The sequence below is a fragment of the Octodon degus genome, unplaced genomic scaffold (genome assembly GCF_000260255.1).
Source record: "Octodon degus isolate 3935 unplaced genomic scaffold, OctDeg1.0 scaffold00153, whole genome shotgun sequence".
NCBI lineage: Eukaryota > Metazoa > Chordata > Mammalia > Rodentia > Octodontidae > Octodon > Octodon degus.
This window is the reverse complement of record NW_004524729.1, coordinates 1,447,972-1,473,331: the sequence shown is the minus strand read 5'-3', so window position 1 is coordinate 1,473,331 and position 25,360 is coordinate 1,447,972. Positions and strand designations below refer to the sequence as shown.

At 54.7% G+C, this 25,360-nt stretch overlaps 2 protein-coding genes across 3 annotated transcripts in view; both read right to left on the bottom strand.

The window, feature by feature from the left end:
• Nucleotides 1-16,384, bottom strand: part of Samm50 (SAMM50 sorting and assembly machinery component) — a 24,022-nt gene extending 7,638 nt beyond the window's left edge. The window contains exons 1-11 of the mRNA XM_023702530.1: nucleotides 16,226-16,384; nucleotides 10,712-10,822; nucleotides 9,802-9,903; nucleotides 7,192-7,279; nucleotides 5,644-5,750; nucleotides 4,714-4,844; nucleotides 4,470-4,557; nucleotides 3,201-3,329; nucleotides 2,754-2,825; nucleotides 2,100-2,186; nucleotides 1,336-1,393 (exon numbers count right to left, since the gene is read on the bottom strand). Coding sequence (XP_023558298.1) covers nucleotides 1,336-1,393; nucleotides 2,100-2,186; nucleotides 2,754-2,825; nucleotides 3,201-3,329; nucleotides 4,470-4,557; nucleotides 4,714-4,844; nucleotides 5,644-5,750; nucleotides 7,192-7,279; nucleotides 9,802-9,903; nucleotides 10,712-10,822; nucleotides 16,226-16,246 — 994 coding nt within the window. The 5' untranslated portion in view covers nucleotides 16,247-16,384. The remainder of the gene's footprint in view (nucleotides 1-1,335; nucleotides 1,394-2,099; nucleotides 2,187-2,753; nucleotides 2,826-3,200; nucleotides 3,330-4,469; nucleotides 4,558-4,713; nucleotides 4,845-5,643; nucleotides 5,751-7,191; nucleotides 7,280-9,801; nucleotides 9,904-10,711; nucleotides 10,823-16,225) is intronic.
• A 4,326-nt stretch (nucleotides 16,385-20,710) lies between these two features.
• Nucleotides 20,711-25,360, bottom strand: part of Pnpla3 (patatin like phospholipase domain containing 3) — a 16,711-nt gene continuing 12,061 nt past the window's right edge. The window contains exons 7-10 of one of the 2 annotated variants that reach the window (XR_002818312.1): nucleotides 24,971-25,103; nucleotides 23,454-23,558; nucleotides 22,161-22,307; nucleotides 20,711-21,512 (exon numbers count right to left, since the gene is read on the bottom strand). Coding sequence is in view for 1 of the 2 variants with exons in the window: in XM_004642450.2 (XP_004642507.1) it covers nucleotides 22,238-22,307; nucleotides 23,454-23,558; nucleotides 24,971-25,103 (308 nt within the window). In the remaining variant the exon portion in view is untranslated. Of the gene's footprint in view, nucleotides 22,308-23,453; nucleotides 23,559-24,970; nucleotides 25,104-25,360 lie in introns of both variants that reach the window. The other variant, XM_004642450.2, reaches the window with a different exon arrangement.

Genomic DNA, 25,360 nt, shown 5'->3' with positions numbered 1-25,360 from the left:
GAGGACTCAACATGGGCGGCCTCGGCCTGCACACAGCACTACAGCCAGGCCCAGTTCCGCCGTGAGCCGGGCAGCTTCCACCCAGCGATGAGCGAGGGCTGGCCTGCTGCACGGGCCTGTGGTTTGGGTCTAGTTGTCCCCCCGAAGCCTCCTGCAGCCATGGGGTGGCTTCTGCAGTTTGTGCTTGATTACTGTGGGTGTGGATGCTGCACCTGCCCTGGGGCAGGTAATCTGCGTTACAACTGAAGGAGGCCTGAGAGGCTGGCAAGCTGACCAGCTGCAGCTACTCCCTTGGGCTCTCTCTGCTCTTGGCTGCTGCCATGAAAGGCTGCCCTCTGCCTTGTGCTCTCTGCCTTGGAGCCAGCTGAGCATGGACTGAAACCTCCAGTACCTGTGAGCTAAATAAACCTTTCTTTCCTTCATTTTGAGTGTCAGCTATTTGTCCCAGCAAGGAGAGAAGAGTAACTGAGACAAAAGGGAAAGACACTGGGCCCAGGGTCCTGCACCTTGCAGGCCTCGACTGGAAATGCAGGAGGATGGGGACACAGCACTTGGGCTGGCTGAAGCCCAGGGCAGCAGCACCCCTGCGTCTGCATGGCGTAGTCAGTGACTCTGGGCAGAGCCTGGGTCCAGTCAGCAGCGTGAACCCTCAGTCGCGGCCCCCTCTCAGCAGCTTTTCTGCCCAGGCACATGTGCACCTCCTGTCCTCTCTGCCTTGAGAATTCCTAGGGCAGAAGTGGCGATACCACGGCCTACGTGCCGCTGTCAGCTCTTTGTATCACTGAAGGCTCTAAGAGGCCCACCAGCACTGTCCTCCGGCCTTCAGAGCTGTCTTGTAAGAAGCTTCACGTGGAAGAACTACAGAGGAAAGGAACCCGAGGCAGCGTGAGCAGAGCAGGTGACACACGGTCCCGACTGGGCTGACAGGGCTTGGGGTGACGGCAGCGTCCCGGCACCACAGCACACTCACAGCACTCAGGGCGTCGGGAGATTCTGCGCCAACCCTTCCTGTGGAGCAGGCTCTGTGGGCTGCTGCCGGGGCAGAAGGAAGGCCACGGAAGGAAGGCCACTCGGCCTCAGGCTTCGCGCAGGTCCCCTGTGGGCCAGGCTGTGCTGCTGCACTGGCAGGGGTGTGAAGGCTAGGAGGGCGCCTCAGAGGTGGTTCGCTTTACTCTTTGGGATCCTGGGGACCGACCCAGGAAGCCATGAACTGTGACCCCAGCCCCTCTTTCTTTTCTTTTGTGATGGGCTTTGCTAAGTTGCCCAGGTTGGCCCTGTGTCTGCAGAACTCCTGCCTCAGCTTCCCCAGCTCAGGCTGGGTTTGAGACCCCCCACCGGTGGCGTCTGTCAGGCACACGGAGGACACAGCCAGCAGGACCAGGATGGGGACACGCTGCAGAGCACACAAGCTGCAAGGTGGAGAGAGCGAGGGGCTGGGGGGGTTGGGGGGGAATCACACCACAAGGTGGCGGCCAGAGGGGACTTCACAGTTACAGAACAATGGCGTCGAGGCCACGGGTGAGCAGCAGCGTGGCCCATGTGGAAGGGACTGGAAGAGCTCTGGTGGAAGGGTCTTAGCGGCCCGTGCTGGCGTCTGGGTGATGCTGACAGGGGAAAGGAAGGAACTGGGGCCCGGGGGACAGGGCAGAGGCCACGAGGCTGAAATGAGCGGGCTGGGCTGCCTCCTTACAAGGCAGGGTGAGGGGGTGGGGCGTGGTGCACAGCCAGGCATGCTCGAGCCCCCTAGCCAGCCGAAACCCACAAACTGATCAAAAATTACAAAATACCCCAGAGGCTCCCGAACCCTGGGCCTGGCAGAGGAAGGTCAGATCTCCCGGGGAGCAACACCTCAGAGGAAACTTCCCAAGTCCAGCCCTTCCTCCAGGCATCCCGAGGGGGGATGGAGGAGACTCTGTGGGGTCTAGTGGGCTCTTTTTAGAAGCAAACAGTAACCGTCTCTCCCCAGAGCCTTGGTGCCAGCTCACATAGAAGACATGGTGCTACAGCTTTGGGGCTGCACCCCACCTTGGGGCACAAGGTTTCCAAGCAGGAAGGCACAGCAGGGGAAACAAAGGTGGTGGGACCCCGTGGGTACTCACCGAATCCAACAGCAGCTGCTTGTTCACCTGCAGCTCAAAGTCCTCCTTTAGGAAGCTCACGTCCCCGCCTGTGTAGCCTGCCAGCTCCTGTGGGAAGACCAGAGGGTCACGGGCAGCGAAGGGCGCGGGTGGGGGTGGGTCATGTTTCTAGTTAGGATTTGGGTACCTTATACTTTTTAAAGAAGGCGGTAGGACGTTCCTAATTGCCATACAGGGCACAAGGGCGTGGGCAGGGACAGAGGACCACCGCGTAACCGAATCCTAATGTGGAGAACCACGCAGTGTGGGCAATGTGGCTGGTGGGATGGCTGGTGCCAGGAGCTACCTGACCCCTCAGAGGGCTGCTATCTCCAGAAACATCTGGCCTCTGGCTGCTCCTCTAAAGTGAAGACTGGACAGACCCCAGGCTCAGGTTCCTGACCCCTGGGTCCACCCTGGGTCCCCCCCCACTGGGGATCAGGCCCCGCCACTGAAGCCAGGGCCTCACCCACCCAGGGCAGCGCTTACTCCCAAACTTCACCCCCAGCCCTGAGAGCATGTGACCATTATAGGGGACGGTAACATCAACAACATGAATGGCCCACATCATTGCCACCCCTGGGGTCACCATCTCTGTCCCCTGGCCCTGTCAAGGTGACAATGAAAGAACCCTACCTGGTTCACCTTCAGCAAAGCCCCTCTTTTGGGCAGGATGGAAGAATTCCGAGAGTCAATGACCATGGCGTGCTGCAAGAGAGTCGTGGGTACCTGTACCTCCCGCAGCTTTATAAACCAATGCCACGTCCTCGCAAAGCTGGGGGCAAGGCAGCACATCATCCACTGTCCCCAGAGGGCGCGGCAGCCACTGTGCCACACTTGAGGATATGGCACCAGGGCCCCCCAGTGCCTGGACCAGCCCTGCACCGCAGCCAAGGCCAACTCAGTCGCTTTCTAGTTGGGTCTGAAAACCACAATGCCACAGTGGGCTCCACTTCCCACTGTGCGATCTGGGGACACATGCAGGCAGTGGCTGTGTGTCACAGACCCCGGTCGCTGTCTCTGCGGCAGCCCCGCCAGCTCTCCGCCCAGCCCAACGCCTCCCTGGGGGGTTGGGGTGCCTACCGAGAGAGACGATTTCAGCGAGTGTCCGCTTTCTTTGCGCACAGCGAAGGACGCGGTCCTGGAGAGGCAGCCCAGCTCCCGCCACACGCCCTCCCACTTGACAGTGTGGCTGGTCCTCCACACGGGGAACTGCAAGGGCACACGTGGGACACAGGCACTCAGGAAGCAGTTAGCTAATTCAGTGGCTTACGGAATGGGGGTGGTGGTGGCCAGGGATGGAACTCAGCTGCGCACGCTAGGAAGGTGCTCTGCCGCTAAGCGATTGCCAGCTCTTCTGTTTTTTAATTTTTATTTTGGCAGAACTGGGGATTGAACTCAGGCCCTTGTACTTGCCAGGCAAGCGCTTATTCTACTGAGCTATCTCCCCAGCCCCTGTTTTTTAATTTTGAGATGCAGTCTGAGTTACCCGGGCTGGCCTTGAACTTGCAGTCTCCTCTGGCCCGAGCTCCCTGAGGATGTAGATAAAATGTTTAAATGTTGAGGAGAAAGGGTGAGAGGGAGCAGGCAGGGGGAGGATGAAGAAAAAAGGGTAAGGAGGGGAACCGGGCCGAAGGAGCAGCTGCACCAGCGCCAGCACCTGCGAGGGGCCACGGGACCCTGAGCAGCAGCTGCCGGCTCTCTGCAGAGCGAGCCCCAAGGGACGCTAACTGGGAATCAGACAACTGCCTCAGCCACAGAGGGCCGATGAGACCACACTGCACACTGCAGGGAAGGGGACCTGGCCTGTGTCCCCAGAGCCTGGCCAGCCTGCCCCAGAGACACGCCTGTGTTCCCTCTGGACAGCGAGTGACACTGCCTGGTAGGTAGCTCTGGGATCCACACAGACAATTCATGAGACAAGGAAGCCAGGTCACCCTCAACCCTGAGGCCACCCCCACTATGCTCTGTGTCCCCAAGGCCACTGTGGGTTGGGGACACCAAAACACTGTCATGCTTACAGGGTAAGAACTAGGGGCGCATGCTCATGTCAGCACCTGCAAGGCACTGAGCACTGCCCTGGCGCTCGTAATTGTCTCCTAAGGAACAGACACTGCCACTCAGGAACATGGGCAACATCTCCACACACGCTGTGAGGACACCAGGGGACCGGCCTGCCCCTGCCAGCACTGCCCAGTCCCCTCTCCCATCCATGTCAGACAGGAAGGCAGGAAGGCATTGGCCCCAGAAGCAGCCGCTCTTGGGGTACCAGGACACAGCCTGTGCAGACAGAGGCCTGTGCTCCCCGCCTCCCTGTGCCACTCGGAAACCGGGGATACTGGGAGGACGTACGCTGTACTCGGCAGACACTCCTCGGTCTGTCTCCCGCAGCGAGCTCCACGGGAACTGTCCAGTGACTTTGTACAGGTTCACGGAGAAACTAGGAGACAATGGGACAGACGGCACATGTGTTACCAACGATGCAGAGCCAGGGGCCAGGCACGCTGTGAGGCGGCGACTGCCCACTGGCCCTGTGCGCTTGCTAGCCACCCTGTCACGCCCGCCACTGCATGCAGCCATCTGCCAGCCTTCCTACTTTCTCTCGAAGTTTCCTGGCCGCGGTTTGAAGAAGGACAGGCCGTATGATGTTTCTTTGGTTCCGTAGGAAAACTGAAAAGTCACTTTTTCTGCTCGGCCTAGCAGGTTGGGGAGCTTGAGGCCGAGGACCTGAGAGAGGAAGAAAGAAAAGCAGGGGTCTAAATGGGAGGAGCGGGGACTTAAGAGGACAACAAACTCAGCCTGCGAAGGGACCGCCAACAGATGCCGCCTTCCCTCTTCAGAGAGTGCTGCGCACAGAGCCGGTCACCATGCAGTCAGGTGACCCTGCCAGCCGCAACTGTCCAGGACATAAAGTCTGAAGATGTGGAGTTTAAAGAATTCTGAAGAGGACCTACTTTTACTAAGAACACTTTTCATCATAGCATTTGATATCTGGGCATGGTATAGCGCACCTGTAATCCCAGCACTTGGGAGGCTGAAAACAGGAGAATCACTACGAGTCCAATCTGTGTAGTGGGACCCTGTAGACTCTGAACTAAACACATTTTAAAAATCCAAAACACAAAAAACACAGGCATATAGTGATTGATATCAAATAATTTAAAAATACATTCTCAGAGGGCCAGATAGCTGAGAGGACTAAAGCACCTGCTTAGGCAACGACTGAGATTGGGCGTGGTGGCGCGCACCTGTAGTCCCCGCTCTTGGGAGGCTGAACACAGGAGGGTCAGTACGAGTCCTGTCTACTTAGTGAGACCCTGCAGACCCTGTACTGAATACATTAAAAAAAAGAGAAGCTTTATAAAATACATTCTCTTCAGCTTAGGAGTTTAAAGAGAAACCAAATAACAGCCTAAGAAAGGCAAAGCAGGGAACAGTTTGAGGCAAGCGTCGGTGCTGAGGAGGCAACCACGTTCCTCAGCTCATGCTCTGAACCCCAACACGGGCAAGGAACCCTCCGCCTTACCATGCTGCCTTCATTGTTCCCGACCATGGTGTTGTAGCTGCCCGTCACCCTCCTCAGCTCAGTCACTTCAAAGGTGACATCGAGACCATTGGGAAGTGCATCGTCACCTGAGGACATCAACAAGATCAAACAAAAAGACAGCAGGAAAATGTTTTCCTTTTGGGGTGTATGGCTAAAAATAGACAAAAAACAATTGGAAGGTTCATTTTATTTTACAAGCTCCCTGGGAAAATATGTCATCTATTTTAAGGTCTAAAAAGACTCCCACACAAAATCAAATTACACCTCTACCCTAAAAATCCTGTTGCTCGTTTCTGTGGCAGAATTCGTAGGTCCCCAGATGGCACCTATTGCCACAGTTAGACAGCGGCAGCTCTGCTAAAAGGATCCATTCACCCACACTACAAGGTCCTTGAACCACATGCGGACATTAGAAAGCAGAGAAGAAAAATCACAGAATTCCTCATTAAGCCACTATGCTGCAAGGTCCTTCCTCAGGGCAGGGAGTGATCCGTGCCTGAATTCAGGCTGGTCCTCTGGCTGCAGTGTGCGCGACAGTGTAGCGAGATGGCCCGTCTGTGGCCCATGGTGGCTGCCACCGATGCCCGCCCTTGGCACCCAGAGACGTGGGGTCAGTGGTCCAGGACAGATTTATTTTTTTAAAGCAGTTCTGGGTGGACAGGAAGGTACAGCAGGAGGCACAGAGCGTGCACGAAGCCCCAGCTGCTCCACACTTCCCGCTCACCCAGCTCGCATTCGCATGGGTGCTGATGGACCTGTGCACCATTATCAGCTGATGTAGTGCATGATGTGGGTGTGGGTGTGTCAGTGCGCTTGCCCTGTCACAGAGGAGCCAGGGTAGAGGGGCGCTGGTGGGTGCCAAGGTCCAGCCACCCACTGGGAGAGAGCGAACCGAGGCCAAAGGCCAGCACAGCTCGCACCCCCATTGTGGGGCTGAGTGAGGTGCTGGCTCCACATCACTCACTGGCTGGACGTGGGGCAGGTTCCTTCCACTTCTCCGAGCCCTGGTTCCCCCTCTGTGATTTACCTATGGCACCTGAGGGACCTGCGCTGGACTTAACAGCCTGCCACAGCCTCACACAGGCACACCCGAGCGCTCTCCTTCCCTACCAGCAGTGCCCTGGCCTGGCTCACCCGCTGGGTGACTCCTGCTTGCTGCTACCTCTCCAGGCCCAGCTCAGGGCGACAGTAGCTGCTGAGCCGAGCGGAGCAGCTTGGCCACTGTCACGCAGCACACCACAGATGAGCAGAGCTAACTGAACCTGATTCCCTCTTTCCAAAGTGCACATTTAGGTGGCACCTGGCAGGGGTCCATGCGGGCGGCCACGGGGCTGGGAAGCCTTGCTCCCTCCTGCAGGAGTCACCTAGGACTCATGTGGTCCCAGTCAGCACTCCTCCCTCAGCCCAGCACACAATGCGACATCCTTCCAGGGCCCGTCTGAGAGACCGGTGTGTGTCAGCCCACTGCTGCTCTGGAGACTGGCGGAGGACGGAGACTCACAGAGATGCCACCCACCCACACGGTACCTTGACATGTATCAATCAACACGTCTACTTGTCTAAAGATCCCGAGACGGAGCAACTTTTCACGGGCTTCATGAGATTTCCGCATGACCTGGAAGAGGGAAGGAGACAGAGGATGAGATCTTCATAGACACGGAAGCACAGGGAGGCCACGATTCCAGGCTGGTGTGGTGCTACATCTCTCAGCACTGGGAAGAGAGAGCCCAAGACCAGCCACGCAAAGAACAGAGACAGCATGGGGGGGGGCGGACAACAAAACCCCACTCGGGGGTCAGGGGTGCAGCTCGGTGGCACAGCGCTTGCCTGGCAAGCACAAGCCCCTGAGTTCGGTTCCTGGTACCAAAAAAGAAAATAAGAGAGGAAAAAAAAAAAAAACAAACAAACCAGAGTTACAGCCAGGGCCAGGCATGGTGGCGCACACCTGTAATCCCAGAATTCCAGAGGCTAAGGCAGAAGGATCATTGCAAGTTTAAACTTGAGACCAGCCCTGAGCTCCAGGCCAGCCTGAACTACACAGCAAGACCCTGTCTCAAAAGGAAAAACGAGCAAAGAAAAAAGAATCACAGCCAGCCTGGGGTTGGCGAGTGCACAGGAAAACCCAGACATGGATACTGCATACAGGAAGTGGATGACGATGTTTCAGGGATCACCGTCAGGACAGAACCGTGGCTTTCCCTGGTGGAAGGGGTGCGTGTGTGCGTGCGTGTGTGTGTACACACATGCATGGCTGTGTACATCTTTATTCTGGTTCAATTCACTGGCCATTTCACCACTCTCAACTTCCCGCCCCCTCTTCAGTGGCACGAGCAGCCCTTCTGATGCCAGGAGGACATGCTGCTGGAAAGACGACTATAAGAGTGAGGGGATGAGTGTGCGAGGACTTGTGTAGTGACCGGAGTGGAGGCTTCACTCCTGCAGAAGAAGGGGACAACTGTGGCGCGCTCAGCAGGCTGAGTCCAGGCGGGATCTCCATGAGAAGCAGCAGGCCCTTCGGGTGGACCGGGACGGCCAGGCTCAGATGGGGAGGAGAGCAGGCCCAGCAGCACAAGGCTCCCGAGCAGAACTCGGGAGCTGGGACAGAGGCTGGTCCAGACCAGCCCCGGGGTGGGGGGAGGTGGCCAGACCCCAGACAGCTCACCAGCAAGGGCTAAGGCCACGCTCACCAGCTGACTCAGCGGGGCACATCAGAAGGAAGCTATGATGACCTCAGCTCTGGGCCGGCACCTGGAGACCAGTGCCACTAGACAGGGGGCAGAGAAAGGCAAGAGGACAGGCAGGGCAGGGTGGAAAGATGATGCCTGCAGACCCTAAGCACGGAACACCTGATGACACCAAAAGGTCACGCTGTGTGGCAGGTGTGCAGTCAGGGCCACAACGCCACACAGCAGTGCTGACCAGAAACAGCTACTCACCAGGTGACAGCCTCGCCTGAGGGTGCTTGGGTGGGGGTGGGGGGTGGGACGCTGACTGGGAGTCTCAGAGCAACTGTGACAAGACAGAAAGCAGCAGGGAAGAGAAAGTATGGAAGGAAAGGAAGGACAGGGACATTCCAAAGATAAGTAGCTGTGGGAAAAACTCAACATGGATCACAAAGGGACCTGTTCTTCAACATGCAATCTTTATGTCTATCAACAAAGCGTAAAAAATGCGCAAGAGGACAGGATAGCAGCAGGTACTTCCCGAGGGGGATGGATGAACGGCCGAACTGCTGGCTCTCACTCGTCACTAAATGCAGGCAGATGAAAACATTTCTAATTAAAAGCATTTCTCACCTAACAGACTGGCAAGAACTTGTCCTGCGCGTGTAATGCCACGTGCAATGGAAACACACCAGGGTGTTTAACCCTGCGTCCTCCACAGAAGCAAAACAGTAACATCGACACAGGCCGAGGCCCCGTGCGGCCAGCGCGCTGGTGTGCACTGCTCTGATAGGTGTGTGAAAGGAGCAGGGAGGGCTCGGGGAAGGACAGCGCTCCGGCTGCTGTGCTCCCCCGAGGGGACACCCGACAGGGCCGCTGCGAGAACACGTGGGCCCTTTCAGCACTCTGCACCTGCTGATTTGTTGATCGCTCTTCTGTTCAACTTCAATCTTTTAAAAATAAAAACTGACATTTTCTCTCTCTCTTTTTTTTTTTTGGAGAGGGAATGGCTCACGGTGCCAAATGCTGCTTAAAGGTCAAGTTAGAGCGGACAGAAAGGAGCCAGCTGGCCAGGGCCACAAGGACACTGTAGGTGACCTCTGCCTAGCCACAGTCTGAGCAGCCCCCAGGGCAAAGGGACAGGAGGACCTGGTCTGCAAGTGGGAAGGGGGGGGCGACTGGTCCACAGACAGGGGAGGCCCTGAGGACATGGGCAGTGGGTGACGGCCGGCCCCACATGGTATCACACTCAGCCAGGTGCTGGGAAGGGTGGGGACTCATCGGGGGAGGTGGCTGGGATGACAGGACAGACAGTTCTTCCCCTGCCATGGCAGCTCAGTACGAGTGCATGTCCCAGGGACAGAGGGTCCCCCTGGCAGGAGGCCAAGGACAGGCGCCTGCGGTTACAGGAGAGAAAAATCACAGGTTGTCCAGAAGGGAGTGGGAAAGGGTGCTGGGCAGACAGTGCACTCACCTCAATGAGGTTCTTGGCCTTAAAAACCTCTCCGATTTCACAAATGATGATATCGTCCTTAGTCCTTCCGAGTCCATCAAAATGAACGTGCTGAACCACCACCTGCAGGGGACAAGGGGACTCCAGCTATCACAGGAGACACAGGGCAAAGACCAGCGGGCAAGGCTACCATCGAGAACCCAAAAGGAACGTCAAGGCGTCTGAGCTTTGATGACCACACTTGGTGTTCCCGTGAACCAGACAGTCTCTCTCTGGGCCAAGGCAGCCCCAGCCAAGCAGGCCTTAAGAGTAGGCTGCCCTTCCCAGCACAGCCCTGGAGGCAGCCCCGAGCCACACTTCCTGGGGGCCTCAAGGAAAAGCCAACTTTTAAAAAGAAGTTCAGAAGTTTCACTAGACACCTTGGGTCTCTTTTCTGGGAGCAGGTAACAGATGTACAAATTTAAGTACAGTCTGAGTCTATCTTTGAATTTAAAATAGAACAAACACAAAAGTGCCAGCCAGATAGCTCAGCAGATTAAGGCGCCTGCTTAGGCAGACGCAGGGACCAGGGTTCAATCCCCGGCTCCACATGCCATGCTGGCCCTGCCCCTGGGGTGCACTGAGACTGGGCATGGTGATGTGCACCTGTAATCCCAGCACTTGGGGGGCTGAAACAGGAGCATCACTACAAGCCCAATATGTGTAGGAAGAACCTGTAGACCCTGTTCTAAATGCTAAAAAAAAAAGAATGTATTTGCCTGAACTGTCCCCGTGAAACTGACTAAAGCTAGGAGCAATCTTCTTAGAAGCCAGCAGCTACCCAGCTGAAGGTGCAGCTGGTGGCAGGTTAAGTGGCACACGGCTCACCAGTGGCTCACGGGCGTGACGCCCCTACAAGTAAGCGTATAAGGATCTGGAACCAAAAACTCACATCTTTGTTTTCCAGAATTTCCTGTTTAGCTTCAGGTTCAACTTCAAGGAATTCAGCTTCTTCGCCTAATCCTCCAAAATCAGGCCCACTGGCTGGCAGGGGCTCCAGACTCTGAAAGGGAGGTAGGGCCACAGGTCAGCAGATTGGCAGCATCAACTCAAGGAAACAGAAAGAAACCTTGGAATTTTGGTGGCGCTCTGGAAAGTCAGGGGACAGCAAGGAGAGGTGGGTGACAGGCTGCTTTTAAAGGCAAGCTCCTGGTCTGGTGGTTAATTCACAGGCGGTTGGCTCTCTGGTAGTCAGTGTATTTGTAAAAAAATAAATAAATTTAAAAATGTCTGATACAAACCTAGAAGAACCAGGCCTAACACTAAGTATTCTAATGGAGAAAGAAAATCATGAAAAATCTGCTCTTCCAGCCAGGCATGTGGTGCACCTCTGTAATCCCGGCACTCAGGAGGCCGAGGGAGGGGGGTCACTGTGAGCTCGAGGCCAGCCTAGGCCACACACTGAGCTTGAGGCCAGCCTGAACTGCATACTGAGACCCTGTCTCAAAAAGACACACACAAATGCACACACGCATGCGCACATACAAAAGCTGCTCCTCTGTGCTCTACCACAGAGGCACCCTGATGTTTGGACTCAGATACATATACTCTTCAGAATATCTCCCTTGGCAAATCAAATCCCTATGGAAGCATTTTGTTTCCTAAATGGCCAGCGCACTGTCTGTGGCCCGTCACCTCACTCGACTGCACCATGACCGCGTGCACCCGTTCCCAAGCCCGTTGCAGTTCTGACCGTCCTGGACGTATACACAGGGAGCGGCTGCAGCCAGATTCCTTAGCGGAGCACGCAGGCACCCGCTGGCAGGCCCAGGCCTGCCCGCCAGGTTCCATCTCCACCATCCAGGCTCTGTGTCCCTCATGCCCCCTCCCAGACCACCTTTCCCCTAAGTAGCTCAGCCACTGCAAGTGTCACCTCTGTAAGCTATCTCTAGTTTCTTAAGGCAGACTCACTCCTTCCTTCACAGAGACACCTCTTGGCTCAAGTTTGTGATCTTCACAACACCCCTTCTTTTTTTACTTTCATTTGCCCTGACACATAGGACTACCCAATAAATACCCATGGGACAGTGGTGCAGTGGCTCAACTGTGCCAACCTGGCTGGCGTGGAAGCTGCCCAGATTAAAGCACAGTGAGGGCATGGGGGGGGGGTGTCATGGAGGTCCCTGCAGCCTACGTCCAGGCTCTCTGTTTCCTCACTTTGCTGCCCAGCAATTGAACAGCTTTGCTTCTTCACACTCTTCTGCCATGATGTTCCTGCCCTGGCGCCGCCGACCACGGACCGAACTGAAACCGTGAGCCAAGGTAAACCTGTCCTCTTGTTTTTTGTTGTTTCTTTTTCTTGTCTTTTTGAGATAGGGTCTCACCATGCAGCTCAGGGTGGCCTTGAGCTCACTGTGTAGCCCAGGCTGGTCTCAAACGCACAACAATCCCCCTGCTTCGGCCTCTCCCACCACACCAGGCAAACCTGTCCTCAAAGTTTTAAATTGTGTGTGCGGGGTGTCTTATCCCAGGGACAGGAAAGCTGCTGTAGTAAAGGAATAAATATTCTCTTGTCCCTTTACTTAACAAACATGTCCTAAGTGCGCTCTGCATGCTGAAGACTGAGCTCGCAGCAGCAAACGCCACCACAATGCTCCTCGTAGTGTAGGCTGAATTTTATTTAAACTTTAGAAAATGAAGCTAACAATGAGCAAAGAATGTATAATTCTATATCTTTATTATTTCATTTTATAGTGTAACACTTAAAAGACGAATCGTTGTTGATCTGTCTAAAATACAAGCAAATTAAGAGTGTGTGCAGATGCTTAGTCAAGACGCTTTGCGCGCGCTTTGCTCGGACATGGCGCTCACATTCCATCATGCTGAAGAATCCCCAGTGCCTTTCCTGAAGTCTCCAAGCCTGGAATGAGATTCACCAAACACCTGCCAGACTTGGCTGCGCCGTCTACACTGGGCTGCAGACGGCAAGCTTGAGCCGCCGCCGCAGTGGGGCGGCTCCCCAGAGCAGGTGTGCTGAGCTGCCTCCTACTAAGGGAGATTTAGTTAGTGCTTACATATTACTAACCACCTACCAGTCTAATTATTTAAATATAGGATGAGCGAGAAACTGCATGTTCCATTGACTTTATAAGATAACAATAACAGAAAGTATCAGAATCAACAATTTTATCAAACTGCTTTGGTACAAAAATCACCCGGTGAAATGACCCCTGCCCAAGCATCAGAACAGTCAGTATGTACACAAACGCATGCCCAAGTGTGCTCGGGGTAAACAGGTAAGTGATTAAGAGCCTGCTCTGTGACAAATACTTATTAAAACCCTCACAGGCTTTACATTCCAGTGTCTGGAAGAACAGGCATGGGATAAATATTTGGAAAAAGAATTAAAATAAATATGTGGATCTAGCTGTTAACCTTGAAGCACATCAGTCTGCAGTCAGTCGATACTCAACTGCGAAGCTCTGTTTCGCAGTAGCAGGGAACGAACCCAGAGCCTTCAGGCTGAGCTACAGTTCCAGCTCCTTCTCCTTTTAGACAGGGTCTCATGAAGTTGCTAAACCGCCCAGGCTGAGGATCAAACTTGCAATCCTCCTGCCTCAGCCAGGATTACAGGTGAGCACCCCACGTCCAGCTTCAAGTTCTTACTGATTTCCATGAACCATCTTGTCTCGGCTACTTTTCTCTCGTTGCTGGAACAAAATACTGGACACTCAAAATGAAGGAAGGAAAGGTTTATTTATTTAGCTAACTGTTTGTGGAGGTTTCAGTCCCTACTCATTCCTGGTGGCAGAAAACAGTAAAACAGCAAGAGCCAAAAGGGAGGAGCAGTGGCAGAGCAGCCAGGAGGCAAGCGTCTCAAGCTTCCTCCTACTGCCTTCAGGCCATGTGCCCCAGGGCGGGGCACCACTCAAACCCATAATCCCTGCACTGGACCCGGAATTAATCACAAACTCTAGAAAGCCAACCCAGTGATTGCGTGAGGCTATGGGGGGCGGTGGTACATCTAGACACAAACCAGAACACATCTTCTGTGCAAAGCAGTGGGGACAGGATATGAGATAAATTTAATGAGCTATGATCAGCATCTTTAAAGTGAGATGAGGGCAGGGGAGATAGCTCAGAGTCTAAGTGCCTGCCTGGCAAGCGCAAGGACCCAGGTTCAATCCCTGTACCATGAGCCATGCTAACTCCAAGTCTGAGCTGCACAGTGAGACCTTGTACCAAATAAATAAATAAATAAATACATACATACATACAAGTTTTTATAGCTATACAGTTACTTTCTCTTAATTCAATGGGAAGAAAGGCTTGTACTAACGTTATTTAGACAAGATATCACATTTGCATCTTATTCTCTGAATAACTACTACGAAGACAATATGTAATATATTAATTATTGTAATAGCCCCACTAACCTGTTTTTTTTTTTGTTTTTTTTTTTGGCGGAACCGAGGATTGAACTCAGATCCTTGCATTTGCCAGTCAAGCGCTTATCCTACTGAGCCATCTCCCCAGCTCTCCTACTAACCTGTTTTGAAACTGTTTCATTGCTATTTCTTATTAAAATGAATAAAAAAATAATAAAAAAATAAAGTGAGATGACCAGATAGAGCTGGTGAGATAGTTCAGTGGACTAAGCACCTGCTACGGCCACCTAGTGCAGGAACTAGGGTTCGATCCCTGGCACATGCCATGCTGGCCCTGCCCCCAGGCACATTGAGCAGGACCCAAGTACAGGCATGGTGGCACATGCCTGTAATCCCAACACTGAGGAAGCTGAGACAAGAAGATCGCTACTCGTCTGAGTTTTGTAGTGAGACCTTGTACCAAACACATAAAAAGAAAATGAAATGACTAGAGTCAAATATAAAATATAGCAGTCCACGATAGGAAGTAAAGATAAACACTGTTTCACAAAACTTTTATTTCACATATGCATGTCCATGCCAGGTGACTGCTGGGCGTGGTGGCACACAGCTGTGATTCTAGCACTTGGGAGGCTGAGACAGGAGAATCACTTTAAAGTTCTGAGGTCCACCTGAGCTACAAAGTGACTCTGCCTTAAACACACACACACACACACACACACACACACACACACCCCTAGATAACAAAGGCCAATTTTTTTTAGTGATTCCTAATCAGAACATTGGAAACACTGAATAGTGGTATATAAAAAACTAAAAAATGGGAAACACTGTTAGTATATTAAACAAGTGATAAAGAGGCAGTTTCTGCAGGAAGCAACCTCAACTGAGTTCTAATGGATGCGGCTGGTGGACAGAGAATGAACACCCACAGCACAGTCCAAAAACTGTGGCAGAAGAGCAAGGGAGCTTGTTGGCTTGAAAGACAGGTGAGGGGCTGGGGATTTGGCTCAGCGGTAGAACGATTGCCTAGCAAGCTGGAAGCCCTGGGTTTGGTCCTTGGCACCAAAAACAAAAACAAAAACAAACAAACAAACAAACAAAAAAAACCCTCCCCTAGAAAAACAGCTGAAAGGGGACTGGGTTCATTTCGAAAAGAAGCCAGCTTCCAAATTCTTTTGGAAGTTGAGGAGAGGAGAAGGGCTCTACTGAAAACTGAGCAGGACACATGAGGCAGTTCACCTTGTAACAGAAAAGTAGTGTTAAGACCAAGACCCTGCGGTGTGGGACATTCTGCAGCTCGGTATCACCCTGGACAAATGACTCATTCTCTGGTCCTCAGTTAAGATTACAAAAAAGGGCGAGGGAGACAGCTCAGCAGCCCAAGCGCCTGCCTGGCAAGGGCAAAGTCCTGAGTTCGTTTCCCAATTAAAAAAATTACCAACAAAGCAGCAGCTTGGAAAGCGAGGCAGCCTCGTTCGCACCGTGAACAGACCCGAGGCGGGCTGTGGGTATGCCCGAGCTCCTGCGCGAAGCTCAACAGGCCAAGCCCGGACGGAGTCACCCGCGCTCCGCTGCATCCTCCCAGGCCCAAAGTGACTTGGCCTTCCCACAACGCCGAAGGGGGAGAAGGCCGGGGAGTCCCCCGGGAGCGCGTCCCCGCTCGCTGTGCGACACACAGCGCGGCCCGAAACTTTCCCCAGCGAGCTTTCGCCCACGCAGCCCAACTCCAGGCTCCGGGCCGTCCATCGCGCGCCTCAGCCTGCACCCAGCAGGCACCTCAGCGCGCCGGACTGCGTTTGCTCCCTCCGGCTTGCACGGCGGACGCGCGGCAGCCTGGAGCGGCAGGCGCCCGGGCCAGCGGGGGACGTCCCGGGCAGTCAGTCCCTTCTGGGGCGCGCACTCGCGGAGTGACCTTGAGAGCCACGACCCTCCCGCCCCGCGGTCGGCGGCCCCCCGCACTCGCCCGGTCGCCTCGCGGCCCTCTCACGCGGACCCCCTCACGCACGAGCGCGTCTCCCCGCCGCGACGCCAGCCGGCCAGCGGTCGCGCAGCCCGCGAGTCGGCGGACCTCTTACCCGGGCGTGCACAGTCCCCATGGCTCCCTCTGCAGCCGCCGCCTTGCAGAGCTACCCGAGCGCGACCGAGACTCTGCTGGTGAGGGAGGGCAGCGGCGCGCGGCGGCACAGCGGCGGGTCAGGGCTACTCCCACAAGCCCTCCCCCCGGAAGCGGCGCGCTGGGGGCAGCCATGTTGCCCGTGTATGTCCCGCCCCCTGACTCGCGCTGCCTTCGCTCATTGGGTTTCAGGAGTCTGTAACCCGGATGTTGACGCGGCTATGGGGCAGACTGCGCAAGCGCAAAGCGCCCAGCGACGCCTGCAGAGCTGTTGGTCCGTGGTCTGTGTTAGAGTTTGCCAAGCCGGACGCCTGGCATTGGCACCTGCGGGAGTTGAGGTTCGCCTTGGAATGCAGCAGGACGCGGAAATGAAGACGGTGGTCACATCTGCTTCCCAGGTGGACTTAGAAGGTCGCAAGGATGAGAGACGAGACTTGGCCCAGGCTAAAAGTCTAGCTCAGCTGCATTCAATGACTGAGACCGGTTTTCTGGGCCAGAAAATAACGGGATTAGGTTACCGAGGACCCTCCCGATCCTGTCTCTCTGGGTCGGCGTTTCCTGATTTTTATGCTGGGGTAATTGCAGCACTTAGCTGGTGGGGGGACTTTGAAGGTGGGATTCACAGTTTCTGTAATTTAGCCAGGCCCCGCCCAGGGCTTTTAATCGGGCTGATTTACCACCGTAAAGTGGAGGCCTCAAAGGAGGGAGGAAACAGACCCAGAGACAGTGAGTAACGTCCTTTCAGTCCCACGGCTTGCATGTCAGAGGTGACACCGACCCAGGCGTGTCTGAGGCAGTCTCTCTTAATGATACCCACGTGTCTCGGGGACTAGGCCGAGAGGGAAGGTAGGTGAGGGCTCAGAAACCGCGCCAGGCCGCTCTCCCTCTGCTAGCAGTCTTAAAGGAGCATCGTGGGAACCAGAACATGGGACAGCGCCAACTCTGTGTGCAGGAGGGGCCTCAAAATGCTCGTGGCTGTTGCGTGGCAGGACCGCGTCTGGCCTTCGCATCACTGGCAATGAGGCAAGAGCCGGCCTCTGGGCAGCTCCAACCCCATGCCACTTTGTAGCCAATTCTGCAAGACGGCCCCCTTCCTCGGGGTCAGCACCCACCGGCCCACCTCCTGGGCCCCTCGGCCACCAAGCTGAGGCATCCGGGCCTTGCTGACCCCAGTGCAGGCCAAAGGCTGTGTCAGTGGGAACATGTGACAGAGATTAGCAAAGAGGATTTAGGAGGTAGAATGTACACTCTCAACACAAGCCATAAGTGGACTCATTGGAATTTTCTCACCTGTAAACTAGGAACAATGGTGGGTTTTGTTGTTGTTGTTGTTGTTGTTTTGGTGGAACCAGGGATTGAACTTAACCTTTGCTCTTGCCAGGGAAGTGCTTATTCTACTGAGCCATCTCCCTGGCCGTAATGGTTTTTAATGCTCAATGTTAGAGGGTTTCATGAGGTCAAGCTAGTGAGCCTGGCACCCTGTGATCATGGGATAGGCGTGACTTTCTCCACACAAGCACCTCGTCCTGCATGTCCTCCCCCATCTTTCCTGAGCACGCCACTTCCAGAAGAGGATGAACGCGCCCTGCCATGTTGCACAAGCTAAATATATGTTGTGTGTGTGCAAAGCCCTTGGCCAGGCTCATGTACTGCACCCTCAAGACAAACTGCTGGGCTGTTTCTGATGATGAAGATAACAGAGGCTTGCAGATCTACCGAAACCCTGAAGTTCCTGGATTTATTGGGTTAGAGAGACTGTAGGGATTTGGGTTTTTTTGTTTTTGTTTTTTTTTGTTTTTTTGCAGCACTGGAGATTAGACTCAGGGAGTGCTGAGTTACCTCCCCAGCACCTCCCTTCATTGTTTTCATTTGAGACAGGATCTTCTATTACTTAGTTTTTGTCTGTTTGAGACAGGATCTTGCTATGCAATTCAGGCTGGCCTTGAGCTTGCTTTGTAGCCCATGCTGGTCTCAAACTAGAAATGATCCTCCTGCCTCAGCCTCCTGATTGTAGGTGTGCACCACCCCACCCAACGAGACAGGATCTTGTGATGGCGACAGGATCTTGTGATGGCTCAGCTTGAGCTTGTTAACCTCCTGCCTCAGCTTGACCAGCTGGTGATGCCTGTGTGCATTGCCACACCCAGACTGTTTTGGTTCCTTGGTAGCTTCTCGGTGGCCTCCCAAGGTGCCCTCCACAAGAATTTCTTGTGATCCTCTTTTTGTTCCTTGGTAGAATGGCATTTCCCCGCCCCCGCCATACGACTTGCTGGCACGCAGGGCAAGCAGAGGGATACATGTCACTTGCAGGTGCAGACCCGTAAGACCCGTGTCCTTCTGCCCTGCCATGGCTGTCTTCTGCAGTCGTAGGAGGGTGGATTGGCTGCAGGCTGCGTCTTAGAGCAACCATGTGGGACAGGTGTGCAGGGACAGGTCAACACAGCATACCCAGCCTCTCCTGACAGTCACTGAGTAACATCTGCAAGGCCACCCACCTCCCAGAAAACTTAGTTCAGGGCCAGGGAGCCAGAAGTTGAGGCAGGAGGCAACTAAGGAAACGGCAGGAGGAAAAAGGGAGGGTCGGCCTCCCAGGGCTTTCTGGGCTAGATCTACCCTCTGAGTTAAACATTAGTCCAGAGCCAGGCTCTCTGCCTCAAAATACAAGACAAAGTAGAACCACCATCTTAACCTAGTTTAGACACCGTTAATCCAGGCATGGGCCTGGGCGCTTCCGCAGCCTTTGGCCCACCCACCCCAATTACCACGTGGTTGACTGCAGGTTTGACCCTCGTGGGCATTGGCCATCACAGTTCCTCCAAGGGCCACAGAATGTCAGACACCACCTCTGGATGGAGGGGCTGAGCCGAGTGCTCATGGGCAGGACTCAGACCATCTCCTTAGTCCTATCCAGGCCCCCTTGGTGCCTTGAGCTCTTCTTGCTGGCCCATGGCCACCCTGTGGAGTGTCCTTTCATTTCCAAGAACTCTTCCATGTCACTACTCCTTGTGGATGTTCTTCCCTATACCTGGTGTCCAGAACAACAAGAACCTGGACAGGCCCCTGCTCTGGTAATATTTTGTCTGAGTGCTGTTTGGTCCAATCAGAGGTAGAAATGCAGTCACTAGCTATAGTGGTTCTCTGATGAAATCAAGCCCCAAGTCTTGCTGGCCTGGAATGGGGAGGCTGGGAATTGCCATGGGAATCACCCACTTACTTGTTAGTTTGGGATGCTCCCTGCCACAGGCCCCTGGGTCCTCCACCTGTTTGTCTCCAACACTCCCAACATCTGGGGAGTGGAGTTAGAGAAGGGCTGTGGTGGGAAGTGGGGTGAGGGTGCGCAGAGATAAGCTCTGAGCTGCAGCTGGGTTTGCAGGGCTGCTGAGTCTGGACCCCACACAGGGAGGCGGCTAGGGGTGGGAATGAGAGCACAGTGAGGAGGAGGACACAGGGGGGCTCTGAAGTGAGCTGGAGGTGCAGAACAGGTGTGAGACCCCAGGAGGAAGCTGTTCAGCACCCCGGCTAGAAGCAGGGCCTGGCCAGATTCCAGACGCTAAGTGGAGGCAGAGCTGGAGCCAGCAGGGTGGGGAAGGGCACTTCCTAAATCCATGGTTATGGGCTTTGGGGGCTGGAAGTTGGGGGCCTCCGAGGAAGGGCCACACACTTTGCACCTGGCAGGCTCGCTTAGCCTTGGGGGCGTCAGGGCCCAGAGGGAGGCAAGCAGTCCAAGGGATTTGATCTCCAGCACTTGGGAAAGGGTTCGCTGTAGCAGAGAGGTGCCTGGTGAGGCAGGGCCATGCGGGGACAGAAGCGTGGGCTTGGGGGAAGTGCCGTCATGAGGAGCACAGCTGAGAGAGGGAAGAACGGCGCTATGTTCCCAGGCAGAAGGCAGAGTCAGGGCAACGCATTTTAAAAGTCACGTCTCTTATGAACCATTTTCTGTTGCTGAAAGAAATACATGTTGTTCAGCAAAGAAATCTGAAAAAGCCCAACAAACAATGTATCACAGGTAACAGTAAATTGGTAAGCGTTAAACATCCTCTCAGTCCTCTAATACAGAGACACACATTCAAAAAACAACATTGGGCTCATTTTCCGCACCAGGTTTTGCTGTTTACCAAATAAAGATGTTCCCTGACACTGAATGTCCCATCCTGAGCGCAGTATTCACAGCCCAGCGAACAGAGGGCTCTGCTTGAGGATAGGAGGGAGTTAGAAATGCTTCGAGCGCTGAGGGATCTTCTGGGTGGGCTGGGCAGCACCTAAGGCACGGGCAGAGGCAGGAGGCCTGGGCAGAGCTCAGCAGCAGAGCACGTGCCTAGCACGTTGGAGGCCCTGGGTTTGAGCCCAGAAATTTAAAAAAAAAAAAAAAAAGATTCTACCTGGACAGAGCGATGCGCGCCTGTCATTCTGGTACTCTGGAAGGCTGAAGCAGGAGGACTCCGAGTTTGAGCCCAGTGTAGGCAATTTAGTGAGATCTCAGCTCAGAATAAATAAAAGTAGAGTTGGGGATGTAGCTTAGTTCAAAGGCTGTGGGTTCTAGCCTGTTATTTAAGAGAAAATAAATACTAGATATAATAAAAGCGTGGGGGGAAAAAAAGGAAAAAGTGTGTAGAAACAAGCATGAAATCTGGTTGGCCCTGGGAGCCTTTTCTGATAATCCAAAGCCAGTGTATGCGACCGAGTTCCAACTTAAATAGTGCTCAGGCCAGGCTAGGTCTGCCAGTGCGAGGGGCCCGCCCCTCAGCGGCTCTCACAAGCGCTGGGGGAAACTTGGCAAAGGGCAAGGGCTGGTCACATGGATGTTGGAAGAGGCCTCTGCCAGCCCATGCCCGCTCTCCTACGGCCACAGCCAGGGCCCAGGTCTGGCACAGGTGGTGGGGAGAGTGCCCCTCGCCTTGGCCCCTCCCTCACTTATGAAGCAAGTCTCAGGGGCTGGGTTCAAGCCCACTGTCGCGAGGATCTCGGGCGGGCCACATCCTCTCTTCCAGGGCTCATGCTAAGAAGTGTGTGACGGCACCTGCAGCTGGGCTTTGCTTGCTGGCATAGCCCGTGTGTGTTTAACTCTCTGCCAGCGTGAAGGAATCTGAGCGGGTCGTTTTTTGTGGCTGCACTCAAATGTGTTCCTGCACCTGAGAAGAAGGGGGGGTCCCCGCCTCAAGCGTGTGGTTCCATTAAGGCTGGCAGAGTGGGGGACCACGGGACGGGGAGACGCGGACAGAAAAGAACCCGATTGGAAGCCGGCAATGACTCTGGCAGAGAGAAAGAAGGGGAGTTATTTATGCTATTTGGCTCCTGCCCGGGTTGGGCCAGGGTGCCTGCCACTACCCTCCTCTTAGGTTTCATCTTTGTGCTCTTCAAAGATCTCATGAATTTGTGAAATTTCACACTTCACCAGCCATTCCCTTACGTGGTTTTAAAAAAACTTAGGAAGTATTTTAGCTAGATCAGAGGGGTGCTGGGGACATAGATAAGTTGTCATCTTAAGGCCAAGGACAGGAGGGGCCTCGGTGGGGATGACCACACCCAGTCCCCTTTTCTGCTGGCTGCCTGAGTGAGCGCAGGGCTCATGGGCCCCGCTGTCCTGGGCACTGGGGCCGCCATGAGCAGGCTGTGAGACGCAGTCGGCCGTCAGAGCCCCGTGCCGGGCTTCCTGGTGACACTGCCCAACCAGGAGAGCCAACAGATGCTTGAATATTAGGGCTGCACGAGCAGATTCCCAGCTGCCCACAACAAAGACGTCGCCTTTGCATAAGGAATAAATTTAGCAAAGAGGCGGGGCCCTGGGCTCACCGAGAGCTGCACCACAATGAGAAGGTGCAGCCCCTCAGGAAGGGTTCCCTAGAGGCCTCCTCAGGTGACCCCAAAATCCCTTTCTGGGGAAGCACGGAAGGTGATACCCTCTCCCCACAGATGCTGTCCAGTGGAGGGGGTGGCTGAACCCAGGCTGGGGCGCCCCTTCCTGGCCAACCGCGGTCTAGGATCCTGCAGAGCCACCTTCCCGGGTGCAAATGGAAGCGCGCTGGCTGCTCCCTGACATCTGGGACCTGAAACAAACAAGGAGGCTGGCTTGGTGGTCTTTCCCAGGACTCCTGGGAGCTCAGTCATGTGGCCTGTGTCATCACACATGGCATGGCAGGGGGCCCCACCCAGAGCCACAGTAATCTTGCCTCCAGACACCTCTCAGTGGCCATAACAGGTGTCACTCGAGTCCCCAACAGGGCTAGTGCCCACCAGTGCCCTAGCACTGCCACCTAGTATTGCCGTCCCCTAACGAGGCACAGCAGGCAGCCTTGTGGTCCCACAGATTCTGCTGAGACTGGCCCCGCTCCTCTTGCCTGGCCCGTGGGTCTGCCCACCCATTGTTGCAGGCAGCCGAGTTAGACAGAAAATTTTAGGCAGTCAGACAGGGTCAGGCCCTTGAGGGAAAGGACAACAGCCAGGCACCTCACACCTGTGGGAAGGATGGAGGCGCCTGCTGTAAATCGAACCTAAAGACTGGCATCCAGGATTGATCATTGCTCAGGAATTATGATCCAAAGGCCCCCCAATAAGGTCCTGTTTTACATTCATGGCTGCTTGCTACGTGACTCGCTACCCCATTTGGTCCTGGGCCTAATCAATCTTACCTGAGCAAATGGTGCTTGTAATCCCATTCGCTGACCATAGTTTAGTCCCACCCTGCATCTGCCTAAGTGAGACCCCTTTGTCTCTACCTCAGCCCCGCATGGCTTTGCGCTATAAAGGTAACCTGGAAGGGGCAGCTTCCTGGGCAATCCGCTCGGGCCCCCCTTCTGTCCCTCTCCGACAGAAGCTTTTCTTTCCAATAAAGTTTTACCCTCAACCTCCGTTTGTTCCTAAAAGTCATTCTTCGGTTTTAGAGAACACGAACTCATCCAGGCCAGGTTGGGAATTTCACGTCCCTGTATCACCATGGTCCCACAGTCACCTTCCCAGGGATCTAGGCCCTTGTGCCCCCTACTTCCCAATGGTCCCATGTCTGCCAATAACAGCAGCGCCAACACCCCATCCCCTACACCAAAGGCACCCTCCTGGGGCCAGAGGGACAGGCAGGTAGCCCAGCTTATATGCATTGCCAGATACACCCGTGCCTCTCTGATTTCTAGAGACTACCTGAGGCCATACAGGGTGCAGAGGTGTCCCTCGGGGGCCCTCACACCCACAGTATTCACCTGGAAGTGGGGAGCAGACACGTCGTCACACGGGCATAGACCTGAGACATCAACCACTGCAGCCACTGGACGTCATCAGGGATGTGTGGGAGCCACATCACCAGTCTGCAGGAGCAAAACCAAGATGACCACTCACGCGTGTGCGCACACCCCAATGAAGAGGAGTAAAGCAAAAAGTAAACCCAAAGCAGCCACCTTGCAGGACACCCTCGGGCCAGGGGAGCTGCCTGTGACCCCCCTTGCCCAAAACAACATGCTCCCAGAAGGTGGATTTGGGGTGCTCTGCAAGATGAGCCCAGCTGTGTCCCTAAAGCAAAGTGAGGCTGCATGTGGCTCCAGACGGCTAGAGGGGCGTCAAGGCAACAAAAGGGAAAGGTCTTGACTTTCCATGTCCATGTCACCTGGCTCCATGGGGAGCGTCTGGGTCAGATACCCCACTGATCCCGTGCAAGGCTGCTGGGGGGCCGGGGTGGGGGCATGGCCCCCACAGACTCCCTGTCCCCAGACACAGAGAAGCTCTGCCACGGGCACTGATAATGCAGAGCAAGGGTGGTGTACGGAGGAAGTGGCGGGTCCTGGGGGGATACAGACAGAGCCTGGGGCGCTCAGCAAGGATGTGCAGGGGGACAGGACACGCGAGATGAGGATGGCGATGATGACTTTCGGTATTGGAGATCGGGCACAAAACACACTACAACTGAGCTACATCTCAGCAGCCCTTTTTTGGTTTTTCTTTTTTCTTTTTGAGATAGAGTCTTGCTGAGCTGCCCAGGTTGGTCTTAAACTTGAGATCTCTTGTCTCAACCTCTCAAATAGCCGGGATTAGAGGTGCGTGCCAGCATGCCCGGCAACACACTGGATTTACTTGCTAAAAAAAAGGGGAGCCAGGTATGGTGGCGCGTGCCTGTACCTGGAATCCCGGCACTCGGGAGGCTGACGAAGGAGGATCACTGTGAGTGCAAGACCAGCGTCTACTGTATAGTGAGACGCTGCCTCAAAACAGAGCCAGAGGGGCTGGGGAGATGGCTCAGTGGTCTAACGCACCTACTTAGAACAAGCTTAGCAAAGCACAGAGACCGCAGTTCAATCCCCCAGCACCACACGCCAGCCAGCCCCGCCCCCTGGTGGGCTGAGCTGGACACACACACACACACACACACACACACACACACACACACACAAATAAATAAAATTAAAAAAAAAACAAAAAACAGAGCCAGGGATGTGGCCCTGTAGCCAAGAGCTAGCCTAGCATGGACCAGCCCCTGAACTTGATCTGGGCTTTGTTCTTGTCAGCTTGGGACTGCAGAGCTTGGACCTCAACCTCTCCAGGCCTCAGTTTCCCTGAAGATCATGAAATGCTGTGTGTGGCCACTGCCCTCGCCAGTCGCCGGTGGCTCTGAGGACCTGAGGGTACCTGCTGCCTGTATGCCAGGCCCCCGCCTGAGCCCTTCCAGCTGCCTGTTCCCGGACCCCCACCCAGCCCGAGGGAGCGGCAAGCAGCGCATGGAGCTCACCTGTGGACGGCAGCGATCGTGGACTCCACTGGCAGCGTGCAGGGCAGCATCACGAAGGACAGGATCCTGACGGGCAGCAGGCTGCCGACTCTGCTCAGGAAGCCACCGCGGTCTTTAATTGCTTTCTTCAAGGCTGAAAGAACATTTCGGAGATTCATGTCCCACCAGCACGGAGTACCAGACCATGCCTGTCATCCCAGTGCTGGTGGGCAGACCCAACCTGGGCAATTTAGCAACTCAGCAGGACTCTGAAAAAGCATTGGGGGCCAAAGAGGAAAGTGATCGATGACGTAGAGTGTGCCCAAGGAGAGTCACATGGGGAGAAGACACTCTCTCAGGCTTTCACAGAGAGCACATTGGCCAAGCAATGGCCGTGACTCATCCACATGG